The sequence below is a fragment of the Myxocyprinus asiaticus genome, chromosome 4 (genome assembly GCF_019703515.2).
Source record: "Myxocyprinus asiaticus isolate MX2 ecotype Aquarium Trade chromosome 4, UBuf_Myxa_2, whole genome shotgun sequence".
In the NCBI taxonomy this organism is placed as follows: Eukaryota; Metazoa; Chordata; class Actinopteri; order Cypriniformes; family Catostomidae; genus Myxocyprinus; species Myxocyprinus asiaticus.
The window spans coordinates 61,768,992-61,790,590 of record NC_059347.1 but is presented as its reverse complement, the minus strand read 5'-3'; the positions used below and the strand labels follow the sequence as shown (position 1 = coordinate 61,790,590).

Genomic DNA, 21,599 nt, shown 5'->3' with positions numbered 1-21,599 from the left:
ATGCTTAAATATGTGGGTCCCACAGCTTATACAGCCCCCTCAACAGACCCCTGTGATTATGAGGACCCTTTTGCCTTCCTGTTTCTACTTACATATTTTGAGCCACTCTTTAATCTAATGCCACCTGTGTCGCTTTTCACCTGTCAATCATTTTGCTCGTTCTCATAGTGTTGTATTTGAAGCAGATCATTGAGGATGTGATTAATAATGTTTGTCAGTTGAGGGCGCTATTGTGCCATTGTTGAATTTCACAGCCACAGGAACAATGCTGCTCTTTTATCACACACACAAACACACTCACACAGAGACACACACACACACACACACACACACACACACATGCTGGTGCAGCTGTCATTATGAGGACTCTCCATAGACATAATGAAAACCTAAACCTAACCTTCACAGAAACCTTTTTACATTTTCAAAAAAAAAGAAAAAAAAAAAACATAATTTAACCACCCAAAAACGTCCTCACAACCAGAAATGTCCTCACAGAACAGGTTGATTCTCAATACTTGGTCCTCACAAGTATAGCTAAACCTGTACATACACACACACACACACACACACAATAACCACCATTCACAAGTGTCGTGGTGATGTCACCATGACACTTGTGCCAGGCTAAATGCAACTTGAGGCCACGTGAAGTGTTGAAAGCCTGCTAGCAGGAGGTCACGGGGCAGACCCAGATGCCACGGGTCGATTGGCTGATAGACCATCTGTGCCCCCTACTGTGCCAACTTGCTGTGCTTTAGCCATCCGATGCTCCGCTCATTGTTGTGAGCGTTGCTCCTCCGCCCTCTGTTGTTGTTGGAGGGTGACTGCCTCCAAATGCCCAGTAGCATCCTTCACGAGCCTCCTCCACAGAGGCCGATTTTGACACCGCTGGTACCAGTCAGCGGCAAGTCCACTCAGCTCCAGATCCTCCAGTACCACATCATTCCATCTCCTCTCTAACCCGTGCTGCGCCCGTTTAGCCCCCTCAATCCGGCCAAACAAAAGCTGTTTAGGCATGCGGTGGCCCAGCCAATGCAGCCTTGCCTGCCGGAGGAGCTCACCGATGGGACTTTGTCTATATCTTTCAAGGATTTGTGAGCTCCTCACATGATCCAGCCTGGTTAAACCCAGGATGGATTGTAGGCAGGTCAGCCTAAATTTTCTAACCGGCGAAGATGTTCCATTAACGGGGTCCACGTTTCGCAAGTGTAGAGATGGGAGGGAACGACTGTGGCCGAGAAGACCTGAAGCTTCGTGTGGAGCGACAGACCAGGTAGCTTCCACACAGCGTTACACAACCAGGGGCAGTGGTGGCTCACCGGTTAAGGCTCTGGGTTACTGATCAGAAGGTCAGGGGTTCAAGCCCCAACACTGCCAAGATGCCACTGTTGGGCCCTTGAGCAAGGCCCTTGACCCTATCTGCTCCAGGGGCGCTGTATCATGGCTGACCCTGCACTCATATGTGAAAAAAAAGAATTTCACTGTATATGTGCGAATGTATAACATGTGATAAATAAATACAATAAAAAAAAAAATTAAAAAAAAACAATACAACCGATGAAAAGATAATGCCGCTCGACTGATTCGGAGTGAGACCTCCACTGCTAAACTGGTCATGTTATGGGAAACTCTCCACTCTCTCCACAACTGCTCTATCACCAATTGGGAGTTGGGGAGGTGGAGTGTCTGATGGTACAAAATACCCAGGCAGGCTGCTTAGTTTTGGTGGGGCTGATGGTAAGGCCCCACCTCTTAGTGGCAAGCTCCAGGTTCAGCAGCAGCACCCCCAACTCCTCCTCTGAGTGAGCAGCAATTACCAGATCATCGGCATACATAATGTGCAATAGGGAGCCATCCCTTGACCGCACCCGGGCATCAATCAGCCTACCATTGTATCTGTACCAAATCTGCAAACCTGTTCCTGGGGGTCGGAGATTGGATCACCATTCTTTCCCCTAATGATGGTAATATGTGTGGCTCTGCAGGTTACTTTTTTGATGTAATTAAAGAGCGATTTGTGATCACGGGCAGCTGAGGCAGACTCCATCTCCTCAGCAACCCACAACCACCACCCATCCAACAGCTCTCCGAAACCCTAAAAAAGGTCTAAAAAAAAAATAAAAAATCAGTTTGCTACAACCAGGCAAATGAGTGGACCTCTGCAGCAATCTACTGGTTATTACTGTATAATTTCAAGTTGTTGTTTTTTTTCAGCAGATGGAAGCAGTCTGTCCTAATGCATGACACCTTCTTCATAATTTCTCCCTGAATGAAATAAAGAAGTGTAGATCTTCACTGAAGTCAATGTGACATCAAATGTTCTTATTTTATATGAAAATTAATGGTGTAGTTTAGTAATTTATATCAATGTCATTTCCATTTAAAAAAAGAAAAGATAAAGCTGATCAATATCCAATTACTGAACTCTCAATCATGACCTGGCGAGATCCACCAATCAGAGAAGTTACTGTAACCATGGAAACAGAAATCAAAGGAACAGTGCTCACCCAATCCAAAATAAATAAGTAAATAAATTGGTTGAAAATCTAAAAAAAAAAAAAAAGACTTTGAATTTGAATTCAAAGCAATTGAATATAATACTACTCCCACAAGACACAGTGTGACGTTTGTTTTTAAAATAGACCACCACGTAAACACAAGATTTTAAATCCTTTTTTTAATTTTATTTATTTGTATGTATAAATCAAAAAGCCAATGTTGTGATACATCTCAGAGCTGTTTCATAGCTCAGTACTCTTCACTGTGCTCTATTGCTAAAATGCAATTTAAGAATTAATCAGTCAGTCAAGCAAACATAAATGAAATATAAAAACCAATAACTTAATAAATTAATATATATTTATGAGGCTCATTGCTACTGTTACTACTAGTCTACTTTTGTATTATATTGGACAATGATCAACTGATCATATTGAATAGTTTTATTTTTGTAATGTGTTGTCTTCTCTTCACTTACCGCAAGATGTCGCTAAAGCCACAGTTTCTCTCTCTTTTTCTTCACTTTTTTTTTTTTTTTTTAATTTTTTTTAATTTTTTTAATTGAAGTTTTTGAATTCATACGAATTTTTCATGATTTTTTTTTTGTTGTTGCTATCGTGTCAACTATTTTTACATAATAGTACATTTTTGTATGGGTGAAGCCAGTGCCACTGAGTGAGAAGGGTTGCTTTATTGAGGATATGTTCATCTCACATAGTTAACTATAATGTATGTGATCTCACAAACACACTAATTAATAAACAGCAAAAAAAAAAAAAAAAAAAAACAAAGCAATAAAAGATTGTTAACCTTTGTTAAAATGGAAGGCTATAAAAATAAACCAATAAGAATAATGTGACACTTCCTACTTCCTGAAAGCATTTTCCTCATTTTCTAAAGATGAATATCCCTTTCCTCAAAATACTGGTCTAAAACTGAATTACTCCAGGAATCGTTATGAAGGATTTCACCAGAAACATTCACAAGTGCCATTTAGAGCAGTGGTTCACAACTTTTTTTGATGATGCCCCCCCCCCCACTTCATTCCCATTTTAAAATGTATTTATTTATTTATATAGTTTTAACAGTGGTATTTGTAACAAGACATAGTAAACACATGGAAGCATGGATCTTCTTCACTACCACAGTTAGATGAAAGATGATTTCTATAAAACAAACTATGGCATTTTTGTAATTACAAACAGTAGACCTACATGTAAAAACAATAAATACAAAATATAAAAATGTATAAGTTGTAACAACATATATTATATTCCCTCACTCCCTTAATGTAGCCTATGACAAATTTAATAGAGCTGAAGTAGTGATATGATAAATATGATATGCATAAAGTTAGTGCTACTATAGTAAATTCAAGGGTGGTGATGTAGGATTCTGTGCCGAATTCAAATGGTTTCCGTGTCTCACGCCTTGCTTCTCACTTGCTCTCACAGAGCTTGAGACCGGTCTGCGAGTAAAAATGCACCTGCTTTGTGCTCGCGCTGCTCTGTCCATTGAGCCATATCCATCTACAGAGCCATACAGGTGCATTAGAAGAAGTTGTGACTCCACCTGTCTATTTGATGCTGCTAAACCAGATACTTCAGATGCGTCGCTAGACTTCAGAATCAGATGAACCGCGGTACAAATGCGAACTAGCCCGTATAATGGAGTCTAGATAAACATTTTAATGCAGACAGGAACTTGATGATATATTTGATTAACATGACTGATAAACGGCCCCCCACCATTTGTAACCTAATGCCCCCCTCTCTGCTAATTTTCTCTCAGTGCCCACTGACACTTTTGAATGCCCACTGGGGGCGTTCAGGAGAACCCCTGATTTAGAGGTTATTCATGCTTTGATGTGGGATATTTTATTTACAGCATCGTATGCTGTTGTTTTGAGCCAAATAATGGATAAAATGCCCTAAAACTGGGCAGGACTTTATTTTTGCCATAGTTTAGTGTCTAGTTGCCAATCAATAAATGACACTTATCTGGTCATCTCTTGAGCTTGGCCTAGGCATGACAGCTTGATATCTGTGATTGTATATATGTATATAATTAACATACTTAACATGTCATTGTTGTGCTTTATATGTAATTGTTTTGTTGAGCTGCTGGTAATTACATTTTGTTGTTGGCTGCATTGTTATTAATTACACTATGTAAAAGTGATGTAAACTGTTACTGGTGATGCTCTCAATATCAGTGTGTATTAGAGGAATGTGTGATGGGAGGGGCCACAAGACTCTCTCTCATCCTGTCCATTGATTGATATACAGTATATATAAGTATATAAGAGCTGATCACACTATCCAAGGGTCACATTTAGTCCAGGTTCATTGCTGGTGTCACAGGACATTCACAATGCGGTGTCTGCTTTCAGCTTATCTTCTGCCATTGATTCTGCATTTGTGCACCAGTGCAGGTGAGTCCACAAGATTTATTATATGATGAATGACGCTGTAAGGGAGTTTGGATTTCTTTAATGCATTATACATGCATAAAAATATGAGTTTGATGCAGTTTATTTACAAGACATTTGCTTTAGATGCATTGCATGTAGCATCATTATTAACCATGTTAACTTTTAAATCAGGACATCTCGTGTGAAAAGCACTGATCACATGAAACTCAACTTATCTCAGATTTAATTATTTATTTCAAATGTATTAGTACTGAAAAGTTAAAGGTGAGGAGTCTGACTCTTGTGAAAAGTTATTCATCAGCAGCATTCATGAAAAACGCCGCATGAATATATTTAAATTGAATTGCAAACAATTATATTTACAAATTGCATCTGTGCTGGTTTAGGCTTTTCCAGCATGACTCAGATTAATTGTTTAACAATGTATAAAGCAGATAATTCACTCATTATTTCCCCCATCAAAACTACAACACCATCCAGGGACAATAACAGTGAAGCGATCCCTCTTTCCTCCCTTTTTTCTCTTTATCATCATGTCTTTATTGTGCCATTTTCATTATTTTTATTTGACTTATTTAGCATGACAAAAAGGCAATATGTACAAATGAATGAATACACAACTAAGCATTAAGCGATCATAACATTTTATTCGGAATCAGACGCCTCCACTGTTTGATTCAAAATCAAAGTCAGATTAATTAAATCATTTACATTGTCGGAGTGTGCCCTTAAATATATTAATGTCCATTTGTTCCTTACCTATAGGTCTTTCAGAGAGTTATTTATCTTATAAATGGAGCAGGACATTCACTGTCATCCACCTAGAAAAGTCCATGAGGAAAAAGAAATCCTTCCTCATCATTTTTCCTGTCTGTTCCTCTCCTCAAGTAGGACGAGCGCATAATCATATAGAAAGCGTTCAGATGTTTGCCGACGCAATGCGGTCGATTAAAGGCGCCAATAAAACACACAGAAACTTCATTCTTCATGCTTCACTCATTACTGGAGCTGCACCTGTATTCAGAGCGCGAATTCAACGATGACTTTCAGAGGGGTCCACTTTTAAAGGAATTTCTATAGGCGCCGCAAATTGGTCTATTAATCAAACGTCAACTGTTTTAAAGACTTTTAAACAAAACGTAACATTTTTTTGTGATATAGGCTACTCTATTTATGATATGTCAATTTTCAGTGTAATAATAAAGTGATAAAAATTGCAATATTAGTTTTGCTGCTGTATCGTCCGACAGTTCGGCGTAGTCAACATCGTCAGGATTCGTACGACTTTTCTAAATTTGGCTAATTCGTATGATATCGTGCGACCGCGCTACCACTTTCACTACAGCCAATGACGTCGACAATTACTTGCTTCTGTCACACACAACTTCCTATCATGTTTACACACTCTACTGATTGGTTAAGTTTAGATAAGGGGTTTGGGAGGTCCTGGGATATGCAGCAAGAGGCTGACTATCACCCCTGGAGTCACCAGTTCAAATCCAGGGTGTGCTGAGTGACTCCAGCCAGGCTTCCTAAGCAACCAAATTGGCCCTGTTGCTAGGGAGGGTGGTCCTCACATAGAGTGCAAACACCATTGTGCCCTTGACCAACAAATGTCCCCTTAGGTTACTACAAAGTGACTAAACCAGTACAAAGTATACTTTAAATAACTTAAAGCATATATAATTAATTAAGTCAATAAAATGTCAATATGGCACATACATTGCATGTTTAGTGTTTGCTTGGATTGCTTTTGTACTAATGAATGTAAGCAGTAATAAAATAAGACAAAGCAATGTGATACAGCCAGTGGCAGAGCTTGCCTCACATTAAAGGGATAGTTCACCCAAAAACAAAAATTCAGACATCATTTACTCACCCTCATACTAATGTACATTTCCTCACCACACAAAAAGCAGAATGTTCGGGATTCACTTTCATTTCATCTGTTTTTCATAGAATGAAAGTGAATGGTGTCTGAGGCTGTCAGTCCCAAACATGCTGTTTAATATCTCATTTTGTGTTCCCTGAAAGAAAAAACTCATACGAATTTGGAACAACATGAAGATGAGTAAATATTGACAGAATTTTCATTCTCAGGTGAACTATCTTTTTAATTGGGTGCAAGGTCTAGGATAGACGCAAGCTCCAGAAATGATGATGCCTTTGTCAAATTTCAGCAAAAAAGCAATTGATGGAAAATGGCCCAAGACGGTTCATATAACAAAATATTATTCCAAAGTCTGGTCTGAATAGTTGGCCATGACTGCATGGCACCCATGGTACCTATAGAAACCCATGTTATTTATTATATTGTGTAAGTATAGTCCATACAGTCCATATAGTCCAAATTGCTGCGTTACGAAAATGGTCACAGAGTGACTCAACTTGCTGAACAGAAGCTTTGATGATATTCTAAAAAGCACAAACATTGGGTAAAATAGTGTATGTTTAAATAGATGGGAACCCCTGTAGTAAAATGTCAAGCAGTATAATTTAACTTAAAAATATAAATATTATGTATTTTGATACATACAGTATAATATATATGACTGTAATCAGTTATGCTGTGTAAACAGAAACTCTTCATCTACCTGAGCAGATTTTAACCTACATAACCTATTTCTGTGTGTAGATTATATATCTGATCAAGTGCATGACTTACTGCAGTCCAGAAGATATCATACAGTATCAATGCATGATTTTTGTTTCCTTTATGTGCATAAAACCTTATTTATTTTCTTTGCTTTATCTTTTGTCTCTATTTCAGAGTCTTTGGCCCTTTGAGATATTACTGTGACTTATTGTTCACTGTTACTTTGTTTCTCGTGCCGCTCAATTGATCAAAGTTCTATTTGTTAATTCATAACATGCATGTATTGTGCTATAATGACCATACGCTCTGGACTCAACACTAATTAATGATCATATAAATTCATTAACAAGATCAATAAATACATTCATATCACCTACTAATTAAAATTGAAACCATTTCCTGTTTTTCCGAGTGTATATGGGCCTAACAGATTTACTGATAACTGATAAACTGATGCACTCCAAAGCATGATACCCATTTATGAGTAAATTTTAATGGATTATTTGAACATCCAAAAACACATTTGCTACTTTGATAATTGAATTGAATGATTATTGTATGTAAATGAATAATGATTGTCTAATACGGCAGAAATCTTTATTCACATGTCAAAATTTGGTCAGTACAATCGAGGCACTTGCGCTCACAGGGACGGTTGAGCGCCCAAGGGAAAGCGCAGTGTAATGTTAAAAATAAAATATAGGTGCATGACGCCCCTGCTTAAAACAATCAAGTTTTAAGGCTTATAATTTCTAATATCAACAACAAAAAAATGAAACATTTTCTCTAAACTAGACATTTAGTATGGTATTTGCCGATGCAAAAACTTTGCCGTCACCATGCAGGGAGTTATGGCCGGTTGCCAGGGTGTTGCAATGCAAATGCATAAAGTGTTCTGACTGGTTGTTTGTGGGGTTGCTATGTGGTTATTATGCAGTAACTAGGTGTTGTGGGTGATTGCTTGCTGGACCAAATCAAAGTCCCCAAAGTCTTTGTGGCTTTAAATATTTTTTAGCCAGTTTGTATTGGTTAAAAAGTTTATTTTGAGTTTGTTAAAATCAGATCTCATATTTGTTTTTGCTTTTTAGTTGTTGTTTTTTTGCTGTTAATATCACAAAGAACTGAACTCGGATTTGAGTCCCATTAATTGTTTCCAAGTGTTCTAACTTACAAATTTCTGAAGGATTCACAATGCAAATAAGAACATAAATTTGTTCTCAACTCTGTTTTACAATTGGTGAATCCGCATTATTCTAAAGAGAATGTGCAAATAGTAATTAGCATAATATGCATCCAATCCATCTCCATATAAGGGCTTTTTGCACAGCGCTCTCTAAAGATGCACTATCATTTTAGAGATCTTCAGATAAAGCCAAGCGAGCCATTCTCAAAATCGAAACACAATAAACACCTTTTAAATAAGCCTAGAATACACATGAATGCAGGCTGAATTTTAATGTAGAGCCTCTCCCAGATTAAGCAATAACACACATCATTAAGACTCATTGTACAGTAGGGGGCCTGGGTATCTCAGCGAGTATTGATGCTGACTATCACCCTTGGAGTCACAAGTTCAAATCCAGGGCATGCTGAGTGACTCCAGCCAAATTGTCTCCTAAGCAACCAAATTGGGGAGGGTAGAGTCACATGGGGTAACCACCTCGTGGTCGCTATAATGTGGTTCTCACTCTCGGTGGGGCGTGTGGTGAGTTGCTACGCCACCACGAGGACTCGTTATAGGGTCACTTAATTATTACGTTTATGACAATATTCAATATCTTTCTGTCTGTCTGTCAACCCGGTCCCATGACAAGTCATAATAATAGTTCAGGATTCCTTTCTTTCGTTTAAAATTCTATTTGTTGATTGGCTGCTATGGGAATAATAGTCATACCTTCAAGCCAAGTCATACAATATCATAAAAGTTTGCCATGTTATACTCACAGTGGCCCTCATTATTACGAATTATCATGAAACTATCTGTCTGTCTATCTGCTTAACACGTTCCATGCTTGTAAGGGCACCAGGAGTCTGATTTTTGGGCATGTGTGGTTTGAGTTGGCTCTAAATTTGATCCCAAATATGTTGGGATTTGGTGCCCTTATTTGGTTTATTTGTGAGTCTGATTATCATGTGCCCGTAGAAGGAAATAGCATCACAGATCAGGTAAACAGACCTGCCCGAGGTGCCCATTTCACTGGCACTTCCTCTCTAGAACATCCACTTCCACAAGCTGGCCTTCAATCTGTGGGACAAACTAAAAAAATAACAAAACGAGGGGACCCAACCCATTTGTTTCAATGGCATGTGTGTTTTTCATAAATATTTGAATTCTGAGATATAGTCAAAATATTTGCTCCACCAGAGAGGTGGAGACATGCAGTAGATGTCCATTGTGAAATATTATTTAAATAAGAAACAAGAAAGTGACCCCTGTGATTCTTGGGCGGTTGGGTCATCTACAGTATAAGCAGATATCAGAGACAGATAGAGTGCTGGACTCTCAACATGTGTCTCTTTACAGTTATCAAACAATAGCAAACTGATTCCTGTGTATTAGGGCCATTTGAATGGCAGAGAATAACAATTAATAGATTGGAGACATGGGAACAATTCTTTGTTTGTGAGGGAGGAAAACACAACAGCCGAACAATGGAAGAGGAGTTTCATAAACTTGGGAGAAATTTCATTGATGTTGAGACTGAAAGAGAGAGAGTCTTGTGACCTGCCCAGTTGAGCTGGAGTCTGGCTCTTGTTGTCTCTGTCTTATGAACTCTCAAGATTACTTAAACATGGCCTTGATGTGGGTCTTAAGGGTTGGCATTGGTCTGGATTTTAGGGGGTCTGGTCTGCATCTTAAGGAGTCTGGTATTAGTCTAGGTCTGCCTCTAAGGAGGTCTGGTTTGGGTCTGGATCTCAGGAGGAATAGAATTGGTCTGGATCTTGGGGAGTCTGGTATGTGTCTGGGTCTTAGGTTGGTTGTGTTTAGGTCTGGGTCTTAGGGGGTCTGGTTATGGGTTTGGATCTTAGGAGGACACAAACTAGTCTGGATCTTTAGAGGTGTGGTATTAGCCTGGATCATAGGAAGTCTGATCTGGGTCTGGTCTTATGGGGTCTGATATCAATCTGGTTCTGGATCTTAGGACGACTGGAATTGGTCTTGATCTTTGGGAGTCTACAATTGGTCTGGGTCTGTATCATAGGAAGTGTAGTCTGGTTCTGGTCTTAGGGGGTCTGGTATTGGTCTGGATCTTTGGGGGTCTGGTATCAGTCTGGTTCTGAATCTTAGGAAGACTGGAATTGATCTACATTTTGGGGAGTCTGGTATTAGTCTGGGTCTGGTATTGGTCTGGTTCTGGGTCTGGAACTTAGGAGGACACAAACTTGTCTGGATTTTGGGAGTCTGGTATTGGCCTGGATAATAGGAAGTCTGATCTGTGTCTGGTCTAATGGGGTCTGGTATAGGTCAGGGTCTGGTCTTAGGGGGTCTGGTATCAGTCTGGTTCTGGATCTTAGGAAGACTGGCATTGGTCTGGATCTTTGGGAGTCTGGTAATGGTGTAGGTCTGTATCATAGGAAGTGTAGTCTGGTTCTGGTCTTAGGGGGTCTGGTATTGGTCTGGATCTTTGGGGGTCTGGTATCAGTCTGGTTCTGAGTCTCAGGAAGACTGGAATTGGTCTAGATCTTTGGGACTCTTGTATTGGTATGGTTCTTAGTGTAACGGTAACCAGCTGGTACATGATAGTAGTGCAGTGTGTAAACCTCACTCTCCTGGCCTTAAGAGATGCACTAGCGACCGTGGCTAGAACCATGGCTTTTATAGCCTCCTTTCTAGTGCGTCTGACTCCCATGCTGGGGATTGCTGAATCGAATCCCACTCGGGGGAGTCGAGTAGGACCAGTGACATTAGGTTAATCTGGTATTGGTCTGGTTCTGGGTCTGGATCTAAGGAAGACTCAAACTTGTGTGGATATTTAGAGGTGTGGTATAGGTATGGTCTTAGGGGGTCTGGTATTAGTCTGGTTCTGGATCTTAGGAAGACCGGAATTGGTCTGTAACTTTGGGAGTCTGGTAGTGGTCTGGATCTTTGGGAGTCTGGTATTAGTCTGGGTCTTAGAGGGTCTGTTAATGGTCTGGTTATGGAACTTAGGCGTAATCAAATTGGTCTGGATATTTGGGGGTCTGGTATCAGTCTGGTTCAGAGTATTGGGAAGACTGGAATTGGTCTGGATCTTAGAAGGAATTCAACTGGTCTGGATCTCTGGGGGTCTGGTATTGGTCTAAATCACAGGAAGTCTGATCTGGGTCTGGTCTTATGTGGTTTGGTATTGGTCTGTTTCTGGATCTTAGGTGGCCTCAAATTGGTCTGGATCATAGAAAGTCTGGTCTTAGGGGGTCTGGTACTGGTCTGGGTCTGGTTTTAGGGGTTTGATCTGGATATTGGAGGGTCTGGTTTTGACTCTGTTGCCCAGTAGAAATGCATGTGTGACATTTCCTGTGCGGAAGGAAGTGTTTTTTTTAGAAACAAAGAGAATTACTGTCATTAATTCCACTGATAAAATGTTGTTTTGTCATCAGTGTGAATTATCTTGTATGATAGTATGAGGTATGATAGGGTTATGAAATCAATTCATGAATGATCAGTGTCTTTACGGTACAAAATGATATTGCATTAGCCAAGAAATGGACTTATTCATCTATGTGACACTATACACTATAAGGTCAAAATTATCTGTACATCCCCTTCTAATTAACAGAACTGGCTATTCTAGTAATTTCTGTGAAGACAAATCTTAATGCTATGGCATGCAGTGTCATTCTAGAGAATTTTGTGTGTTTACTTTTATTGCAACAGTTTGGTGAGGGCCAGTTTCTGTTTCTTTATGGACCTCGATTTGTGCACAGGGGCATTGTCCTGCTGGAACAGAGAAGGACCCTCACCAAACTGTTGCAACACAAAATTGTCTAGAATGTCATTGTATGCCATAGCATTAAGATTTGTCCTTACAGAAATGACTAGAATAGTTAAGCCAGTTAATTAAAAAAGGGTGTCCAGATAATTTTGGCTATATACTGTCCTTTAACCATATTTACTCCTTAGAGAGATGTGGTCAACATTCATAAAAATTTAGAACTGAGAGATTTCAGCAGTTTTGTAACTAAAATAGGAAACACTCTTTCAGCAGAAATGTAGCTAATGACTTTCACTGTGTTGAAATGTTGCATTTTACGTACAAGTATGCTGTAGAAGTCTTTGTAGAACTTGCAATTATGTAAACTCAGAATTCTAAGTAAGCTCTGATTTCTGTCACTTTTCTTGACTGCTATGAAATCATGAAAAACAGCCAACCTCTACTGGTGTTATTCATAAGGGGATCTTCCAAGTGTTTGTTGATAACACACATTTAAAACAGTTTCATGAGATTGTTATTGCTGAAAATCAATTGAAATATGTTCAGACAAAATCAATTACAAAGCATTTTCATTTGTGCTAACTTATCTTTTGTTTTCGTACAGACTGGTGCTACCAGACACAAGTGAGCTGTGATGGCCACTGTAAAGGTAAGCCAAGTGTTAATCTGGGATTTCTTGAGAAATGTCAATCTCACATTGTTAACTGTCATATTGTGCCCTTATAGACAAAACTGCTTGTCAAACACACGGTAACATCACAGTCGTTTTTGGAGAATCGAAACAAAATCTAACTGAACACCTGCATGTTGCTTCAAGGTCCAGACCAGTGGCGAGAAGTACATGCAGAATGTGGAAACAACAGACAGTCGCCGATCAACATAGTGACGAAGAAAACCAAACTAGATGAGCGACTCACGCCTTTCAAATTCTCCGGCTATCAGAACGGATTCGACAGCACCATCAGGAACAACGGTCACTCTGGTAAGATTACAGACTGGACAACAGCAGCAGTTTGGTGTTATAAACTCCCAAAGGTGTGAAAAGTTGTTGTCTCAACGTAAACATGCACTCTGTCTATGTGTGACACATCACTTCCCTCTAAAACAAATGCAAACTGAAAACTAGGCTTAGGGTTAAGTGAAGGCACCTAGGGTTAGGGCAAGGACAACACAATTCAATCCTTTGCCTCACTTGGGCTTGGTTGGGGGGCATAGGGATAATTTGTGTGTGGGGGGCATGTGCATTCTGCATGTGCATGCAGCAGATGATCCACCAATCCAACAAATTAAAACTCAACACTCATTCTCAATGGCTTCAGAGTGTTAACAGTTGTGGTTATCTCTCCGACACTAATCCGTATGATGTTAAACCGAAATATGGTCTTCTCCATCCCTCTACAGTTCAGGTCAATATACCTGTCACAGCCACAGTGTCTGGAGGAAACCTGGGAGAAACATACAAGGCCGTACAGTTCCACCTTCACTGGGGCACCGACGGAGGGCCTGGATCTGAACACACGATAGATGGAGAGCAGTACCCTATGGAGGTACCACCAACACCACTTATTTTATATTTATTCATATGTTTATTTGTGTAGGGCCAGTACAGATATGTAATTTAGCTGAAAGACTAAAGCAGCACAAGCTGATTTGCAAAAACAAATGATGAGAACATCTCAGAACGTCTTTGTCAAAGAATTTTGGATTTTACATTAGGTTTTTGGCTAGTTTCTTGATACAAATGTAGGTAAATCTTCTTTCAGCGTACATTTGTTTAATGGGTTTTGGATAGAAGGGCAGACCAATGATAATGTGATCTAGGAAAAGCGGGAATAACCAACTTCATGAAACAGCTTTCCAGAAAATGTGATTATAATTGCTCAGTCATGGCATTCAGCTTTCAAATATTATTGGAATGACCACAAAGTGTATAATTAATTGCTTTTCTGTATAACTGATCGTCCATGTTGGGGTCCTGATCGCCCTTTTAGGGTTATGTTTGGAATAATGACCGACTCCCAGTATGTTTTCTTTTCTGTATTAAAACACAGTTTCAGCTCTGAAATCTGATCCGATAATCCACGTTTGAATCGTTTAAAAACAGGTGATATTTGTGCCTGTGTTAAAGCGGCAAGGTGTTAACTGGTGTTACCCGGCAACTGTAAACGCTCTACAGTTTGGTAAATGAACTATTATTTGGTGGAAGATTTGTTTATTTTGATCATATTGCTGTTGGCACCATTTTAAAATTCCACTGGAGTGTAACTATTAATATTAATGTATATATAATCTCTCATCAGCTGCATATTGTCCATATGAAACAAAGATACAACAGACTAGAAGATGCACTCAAAGACCCGTCTGGAGTTGCAGTGCTGGGGTTCTTCTACGAGGTTTGATATTCACTCTCTGGTGCTTTAAAATAAAGAAATAAAGGATTGGATGATGAATTCAGACAGAGGTGACTTTGAATACATATGATAACATAATATAATTTCTATCTGGCAGGAGTCGAGCAGCACAAACAAAAAATATGACCAACTCACACATTCCCTGCGTAGTGTGCAGAATGCGAGTATGTATATTCTGAACAACTGCTTCCATAAATAACATTAAAGGAATGTTCCAGGTTCAATATAAGTTAAGATCAGTCGACAGCATTTGTGGCACAGTGATGATTGTGGCTATACAATGAAGTATAGCCACAAGATGTAAACATTATTCCTGTGTGATAAAATCGCTTACAGGGTTTATCGACGTTACGTCGCTATGGCAACAAAGTTGAAACGTAGGATATAACTTTACACAGATGCAGTTTATCACACTAAAATCATGTTAACACACATATTGTTTACATCTTGTGGCTATACTTTTGAAACACTGAGTTTTTGAACGTTTACAAATTGTCCCCATTTTATGTTCCCGGTCAAAAACGACCGGCCCACTAAGATTGTTTATAAATCTCTTGTATTGCATGTATTATCACAAGATATTGCATTAGATCTTTTTATCAACTTTTTTAGTAATGACTCCTTTTTTGAACATATTTGAAAGAGTATATATATTAGTATTGATAGAATGATTCATTAAACTGAGCTTACACCGGGCCAGTGGGGGGCGGAAATAATAATAATAATAATTACATAATAAATTAATAACCGCTTGCTTAATCTGAACAAAATAGGTGTCATTTTAAAGCCTAGATTCTGGACTTTACAATGCATATAGCTGATCCTTCCAATTCTTAAATAACGCTTTTTAATTTGCTCACAAATAAGAACTGTTTCTTTCTCATCATTTGCAAATTTGTTTTCACAACAGTTATAATCAGAGTTGGTAAAAGCATAAAAAAGATGAGATAGCCATGTGTTATATATCGTTAGAAAGGGCTCAATTAGTAGAATGCAACGAGCAAATTTGCAAGTAAAAAAAAAAAGTGCATTTTTTTTATTTTATTTTTTTATTGTCTGTGTCAAACTGCCTGGAACAAAAAACAAGGGTTGAAGAAAAGGAGGGATGAGTCAAATATTTTTGGTGGTCTAATCAATATTATGCCACAAATGCCATAAATTGAGCTTAATTTATTGAACCTACTGAACGTATTAAACCTTGAACTTTCATTTAAGTTGAACATATCCTGGAATATTCCTTCAATATCAACAAAATTGTAGTTTAATGCCTTGAGTTAAAAGGTAAATTGGCTATATCTCTTTTTCTGAATATCTATTTTCAAATTTTTTTTTCCACAGATGGAAACACGACCCTTCGCAGGATCTCTCTGAATCAGCTCATTCCATCCGAAGGGAATATGACTAACTATTACCGGTATGACGGCTCACTAACCACACCGGGCTGCACTGAGGCTGTAGTGTGGACTATCTTTGAAAATCCAATTCCTCTTGACAGAGAACAGGTACCATCTATCTATTCATCTGTCTGTCCGACTGAAGATAAATCCCTGTGACATGTAAACTAAGGTTAACAATAGTGTAGGTGATACACGTTATTGCTGTTATTTACGCACGACTGGAACACTGTATTGACCAATCAGCATCCAGGACTGCAACTATCAGTTGTGTAATACAAGCTATCAAACTCTGAATTGTTCAGTATAAGTGCATTATTGTTAAAGACAATCCTTATGTCTCTCTAAACAGCTTCGGGTGTTCTCTTCCCTGCGGTTCCATGATGGGAAACCAATGGTGGACACGTTTAGACCCGTGCAGCCTCTAAACAAACGTCCTGTGTATCGCTCCGGCGGTGCAGCAGTTCTGGCCAGCGCTGTCCTTCTGTTTGTCTCCATCATTACAACGTTTGTCCTGTCCCATCTCAACTAGAACGAGATTCACCCATTATCTGCATGATTAACACAATGAGTTCTCATCGAATCAAAGCACCGACCTGATCGAGCCAAACCGCAGAATTACAGCATCACAAATGAAGTAAAACCCTAAAGGGCAGAAACATACTTTACGCAAGTACGCAAACGCTGATGCCAATGTTTGGCCAACTGGTTGCAAGTGTGCAGTCTTGTTAGTCTTAAAGTGTGATCTTATGTTACAGTGGCAGTAACAAACTTCAGTTCACAAGGGGCCAAGGGGGCAATAGAGTTTCCTTCAAATGTCTGTGCCATTAAACTGGAGGTGTTATTATTCAGGTAGATAGCTATAAATATGTCAACAGTTTAACTTGTTAACTTGTTAGACCAGTGATGTGTGTAATCTGATTACAAAGTAATTAGTTACTGTAATCTTATTACTTTTAAGTAAAAAAAAAAAAGTAAAAGTAGTGCAACACATTACATTTTAAATTCTTGTAATCAGACTTTCGATTGATTTCGAAGTCATTTGTAATGTGTTTCTGAAGTAATGAGTAAAGTAATCCGATTACAATTTTAGAGAAGTGTTTATTTGTAGTGGATTACTTTTTTGAGTGACTTACCCAACACTGGTCAACATGACTGTAGAAGACAGTTCACATTAATGTTCGCTATAGCGCCCCTTGAGGCAACGCTGAGAATGCAGCGCCTTTATGAATTGCACTTTAATAAATTTTGCAACACAGTGACGAATGAGATCCAGCTTGCGAAGCTAGAAGCGTTTGCGTCCATGTACATAGACTATGTTTCAGGCCAAACAAGCAGTTTCTACAAGAAGCTAGAGTAGTCAGTTCACTGCATGAGTAGAATGAAAATTAGAAGTGTGCTCGTAGCTATCAATAGAAACTGGACTAAACCCTGTGTGACCCGCTGTGAAGAGCTGGCAGGTAACAAATGCATGACCCATCATAGAGGCCGGCCAAGACTCTTGCATATGTGCACGTACACACGCATACACACAGAACTATATTTATGAGGTTGATGCTTTCGATGTGAGTTGCTGTAAAGGTGCATTGCAAACTCACTCAGCAAATGAATGATCAGCACTCTACAAGTGCACGACGCAAAGATCAAGGGTGAAAGGTCATATAGCCTGGACTTGTCTGCTGAGAACAGATCAAAGCAGTTATGCACAGAAAAAACCAGGGGATGCAAATACACACACAACTTGACATTTACATTAATGCTCTTGGCAGACAAATTCGTTTGTCACTTAAAGGGATAGTTCACCCAAAAATGAAAATTCTCATCCTTTTTTACTATAAATTCTACATTTTCACTTTCACATTCACATTCTTCATGCATATTACCACCAACTGGGCAGGGAGGAGAATTTATAGTTCTGTATAACTATATAAGACTTAAATATTGATCTGTTTCCCATCCACACCTATCATATCACTTCTGAAGACATGGATTAAACCACTGGAGTTGTATGGATTACTTTTATGCTGCCTTTATGTGCTTTTTGGAGCTTTAGAGTTCTGGTCACCATTCACTTGCATTGTATGGACCTACAGAGCTGAAATATTCTTCTAAAAATCTTCATTTGTGTTCTGCAGAAGAAAGTCAAACACATCTGGGATGGCATGAGGGTGAGGAAATGATGAGAGAATTTTCATTTTTGGGTGAACTGTCCCTTTAAGACAAAACAAACACTTAAAAATGCTCGGAAGGTCAACATTAAAATGCTGTTTTCTGTGGCAAGAGGTTGTCAATTTCACAACAGTTAACTGAGTCATTCTCAGGAAGTGGTGCCATTTGTGCAAAAACATTAGCATGCAATTACAATATTTCTTTTCTGTAAAAATTGATCACTACGAGTTTTCTTCCCATAACACAGTTGAACTTTCAAGGTTGACAAGGCCAGTATGAGTGCAACAATAATGAAGTTTACTCACATTTAAAAACAGAGAGTGCAGAGATGATGAAAATTCATTTTCTAAGGAAATGCATAAAGCATTTTTGGAAGAAAAAAAAAGTATTTTTTGTATTGTATATAAGTGTAACAGTGAAAAATGGGGATATGCAACATGGCTTATTAAAATCATACATTTACAGATAAAATGAATGTTTTTTTTTTTTTTTTAATATGTTTGCATTACACATTAAACAAACTAAATCTATCAAATGATTCAGTATTCTGTTAATTATATCAAAAGTCATGCGAACTCACAAATGGCACCGTTTCCTGGAGAGTGACCCAGTCACACCATCTTTTGCATGACACTGTACAACTGATTAAATCTGGACTCGCAATATAAAGTCATGCATCCTACACGCAAACTATTTTATTACATATCTAAAAGACTGTGTTCAGTATGGGGGCTTTTATTCAGGTCTGTTGTGAGAACGCATGAATTGTGTTTTGTAGAATCTGTGGGTGTCAGATCCACTGAACGTTAGAACTCTCTCTGTATCAGAAAGTATATGATGCAAACATCATCTTATATATGAAATATTTTGCCATAAAGGCCAAGATTACATGTGCAGAGTATATAAACAGGGATACGTGCAACTTCTGCTCTCATGACACACATAAAGACATGTATGTACTGTATGTATGTATGTTAATCTAAATGCTGCTGTTTTCTTACTTGTATTATTGCATAAAAGCATTGGAATGGATTTTACACTGAATGTTACACTTAAATAAAGCTGATACAATTATTGCCATCTCCTACATTTGTATATTAATGGTTCATACTTCATTAGCATATTCAAAATGACAGTTCTGAATGCACTGACTACATTATGGAGATACCAATATAAAAGTAACTGCTAAGGATGTAGAGAATGCATTAAATACAATAAACTATTGCATTTCCTTTTCAAATCAATTTTCATTCATTTTCAGCACTATTATTATAATAATAATATCTAAAATATATTTCATCTTTTCCGCATAAGCCATACAGGTATGTAACAACATGAAGGTGAGTAAATGATTTCCATTTTTGGTTAAACGATTCCTTTAATGACAACACCAAACAATATGTGAAGTGTTTTATCCGACCTAATAAAGCTGATAAGCCTGTTTATTGTGCTATTCTATCTATGTGTGATTATATGATTATTTGCATTTTATTGTTTGCATTTTTTTTACAACCCTATCGGAACAAACCTGTGACCCTTTTTTGGGTCACGACCCACCAGTTGAGAACCACTGTCCTACAACAACAAGCAGACAGAGAGCTATATAATGTAAATATACAATATGTATCATCTCAATTTCCTTTGAAGTGTTTGCACCTGTGTTCATCTATTCATACATGTATCTATCTATCCATACATCCATGCATGCATGAGCCCACACCCAGAGAGATAATATTTTAAGGGCAGAAGTCATCGGGTTTCTGCTGACTTCTGTGTTATCAGTGGACATGAGGTGAGTTTTAATTGTATGTGTGTTTGAGTCTCACATTCCAACATAAGCACGCTGTGCTCCATCAATCGGCAACATGTATCAAGACATGATCCTTTTCTAATTGACTCGTACTGGGCGACGCGGTCCGGATCTGTCAGTTTTACGCCTGCAAGGACACTCTGTAACGTTGTGGCAGGCAAACAGAAGAAAGATGAAGACGAAGGTGATATAGTGAGAACGTTTGTATGCTTACACACACTTGAATAATTATAATTAAATTTATTTATCACACATATACAGTGAAATTTTTTTTTCACATATCCCAGCTAAGCTGGGGTCAGAGTACAGGGTCAGCCATGATATGGCACCCCTGGAGCAGATAGGGTCAAGCAAGGGCCTTGCTCAAGGGCCCAACAGTGGCATCTTGGCAGTGCTGGGACTTGAACCCCCAACCTTCTGATCAGTAACCCAGAGCCTTAACCGCTTAACCACTATCATGTTTCAAATTCTGTGTTATAGTAAAAGTGTTTCAATGTAATAATAAGATAGTAATGTGTGGGGGAACAGAGTGGAAAAAAATAAAATCACATAAACAACTATTTGCAGCAAAACAACATACTGTAAATAAAACCTCTATTAATTCTAAATAACAGCTATTTAAATGCCCACATAAGTTCACTTTGACCAAGGAAACATAAAACATGCAAAGGTGAAATGAATTATTTTCCATATACTAAATGCTATGGGGAATTATTATTATTATTATTATTTTTATTTTTTATTTATTTATTTTTTTTTTTTTTTTTATTATCACAGTCTGGGATATGTCAATGATTAGCAACAACATTGATTTTGATGCATTATTATTTTTTGCGCAGCATCAGATTTAAAAAAAAAAAAACAACTTACACTCAGGACCTTAGAGGACAAAAATATCCACGTCAAAAACTGCCATAAAAATATTATACATTAATATTATTTTCCACTTTCAATGACTTTTTTAACCAACATCAGTCTTGATCATAACTACCAAATATTCATTCATTTTCAGGATTTTAACCCTTTAAATGACAGTTTTTTTTACATAATGCCACTGTTGTTTTTTACACACACACTCACACACACACACACACACAAATTTATCAATACATACATACAAAACACACTCTGACATCCATACCAACACACACACACAATTTTATCTGCATCATTTATTCAGTTGTCATGCAGTGCTCTATAATACAGCAAACAGTAAATAGGGGAAAAGCATGTATTTGCTCCATAGGCTAAACATGACGCCATCTGGTGGAATATATTAAAAATGTAAATTGTGAAGCCAGGGCTCCGGAATGAAAACATAATATCATAGAATTCATGATTTTATGCTTTAATGGCACTGGGATCAAATA

At 38.2% G+C, this 21,599-nt stretch overlaps 1 protein-coding gene across 1 annotated transcript; it reads left to right on the top strand.

Annotated features, from left to right (window-relative positions):
• The first annotated feature begins 4,813 nt into the window (after window positions 1-4,813).
• On the top strand, window positions 4,814-19,503 carry LOC127433387 (carbonic anhydrase 4-like). The gene is made up of 8 exons (XM_051685253.1): window positions 4,814-4,936; window positions 13,050-13,094; window positions 13,263-13,427; window positions 13,847-13,992; window positions 14,746-14,838; window positions 14,954-15,020; window positions 16,195-16,358; window positions 16,603-19,503. Exons 1-8 carry the CDS (start codon window positions 4,876-4,878, stop codon window positions 16,780-16,782), a joined length of 921 nt encoding a protein of 306 aa, XP_051541213.1. The 5' UTR covers window positions 4,814-4,875; the 3' UTR covers window positions 16,783-19,503.
• The last annotated feature ends 2,096 nt before the right edge of the window (window positions 19,504-21,599 follow it).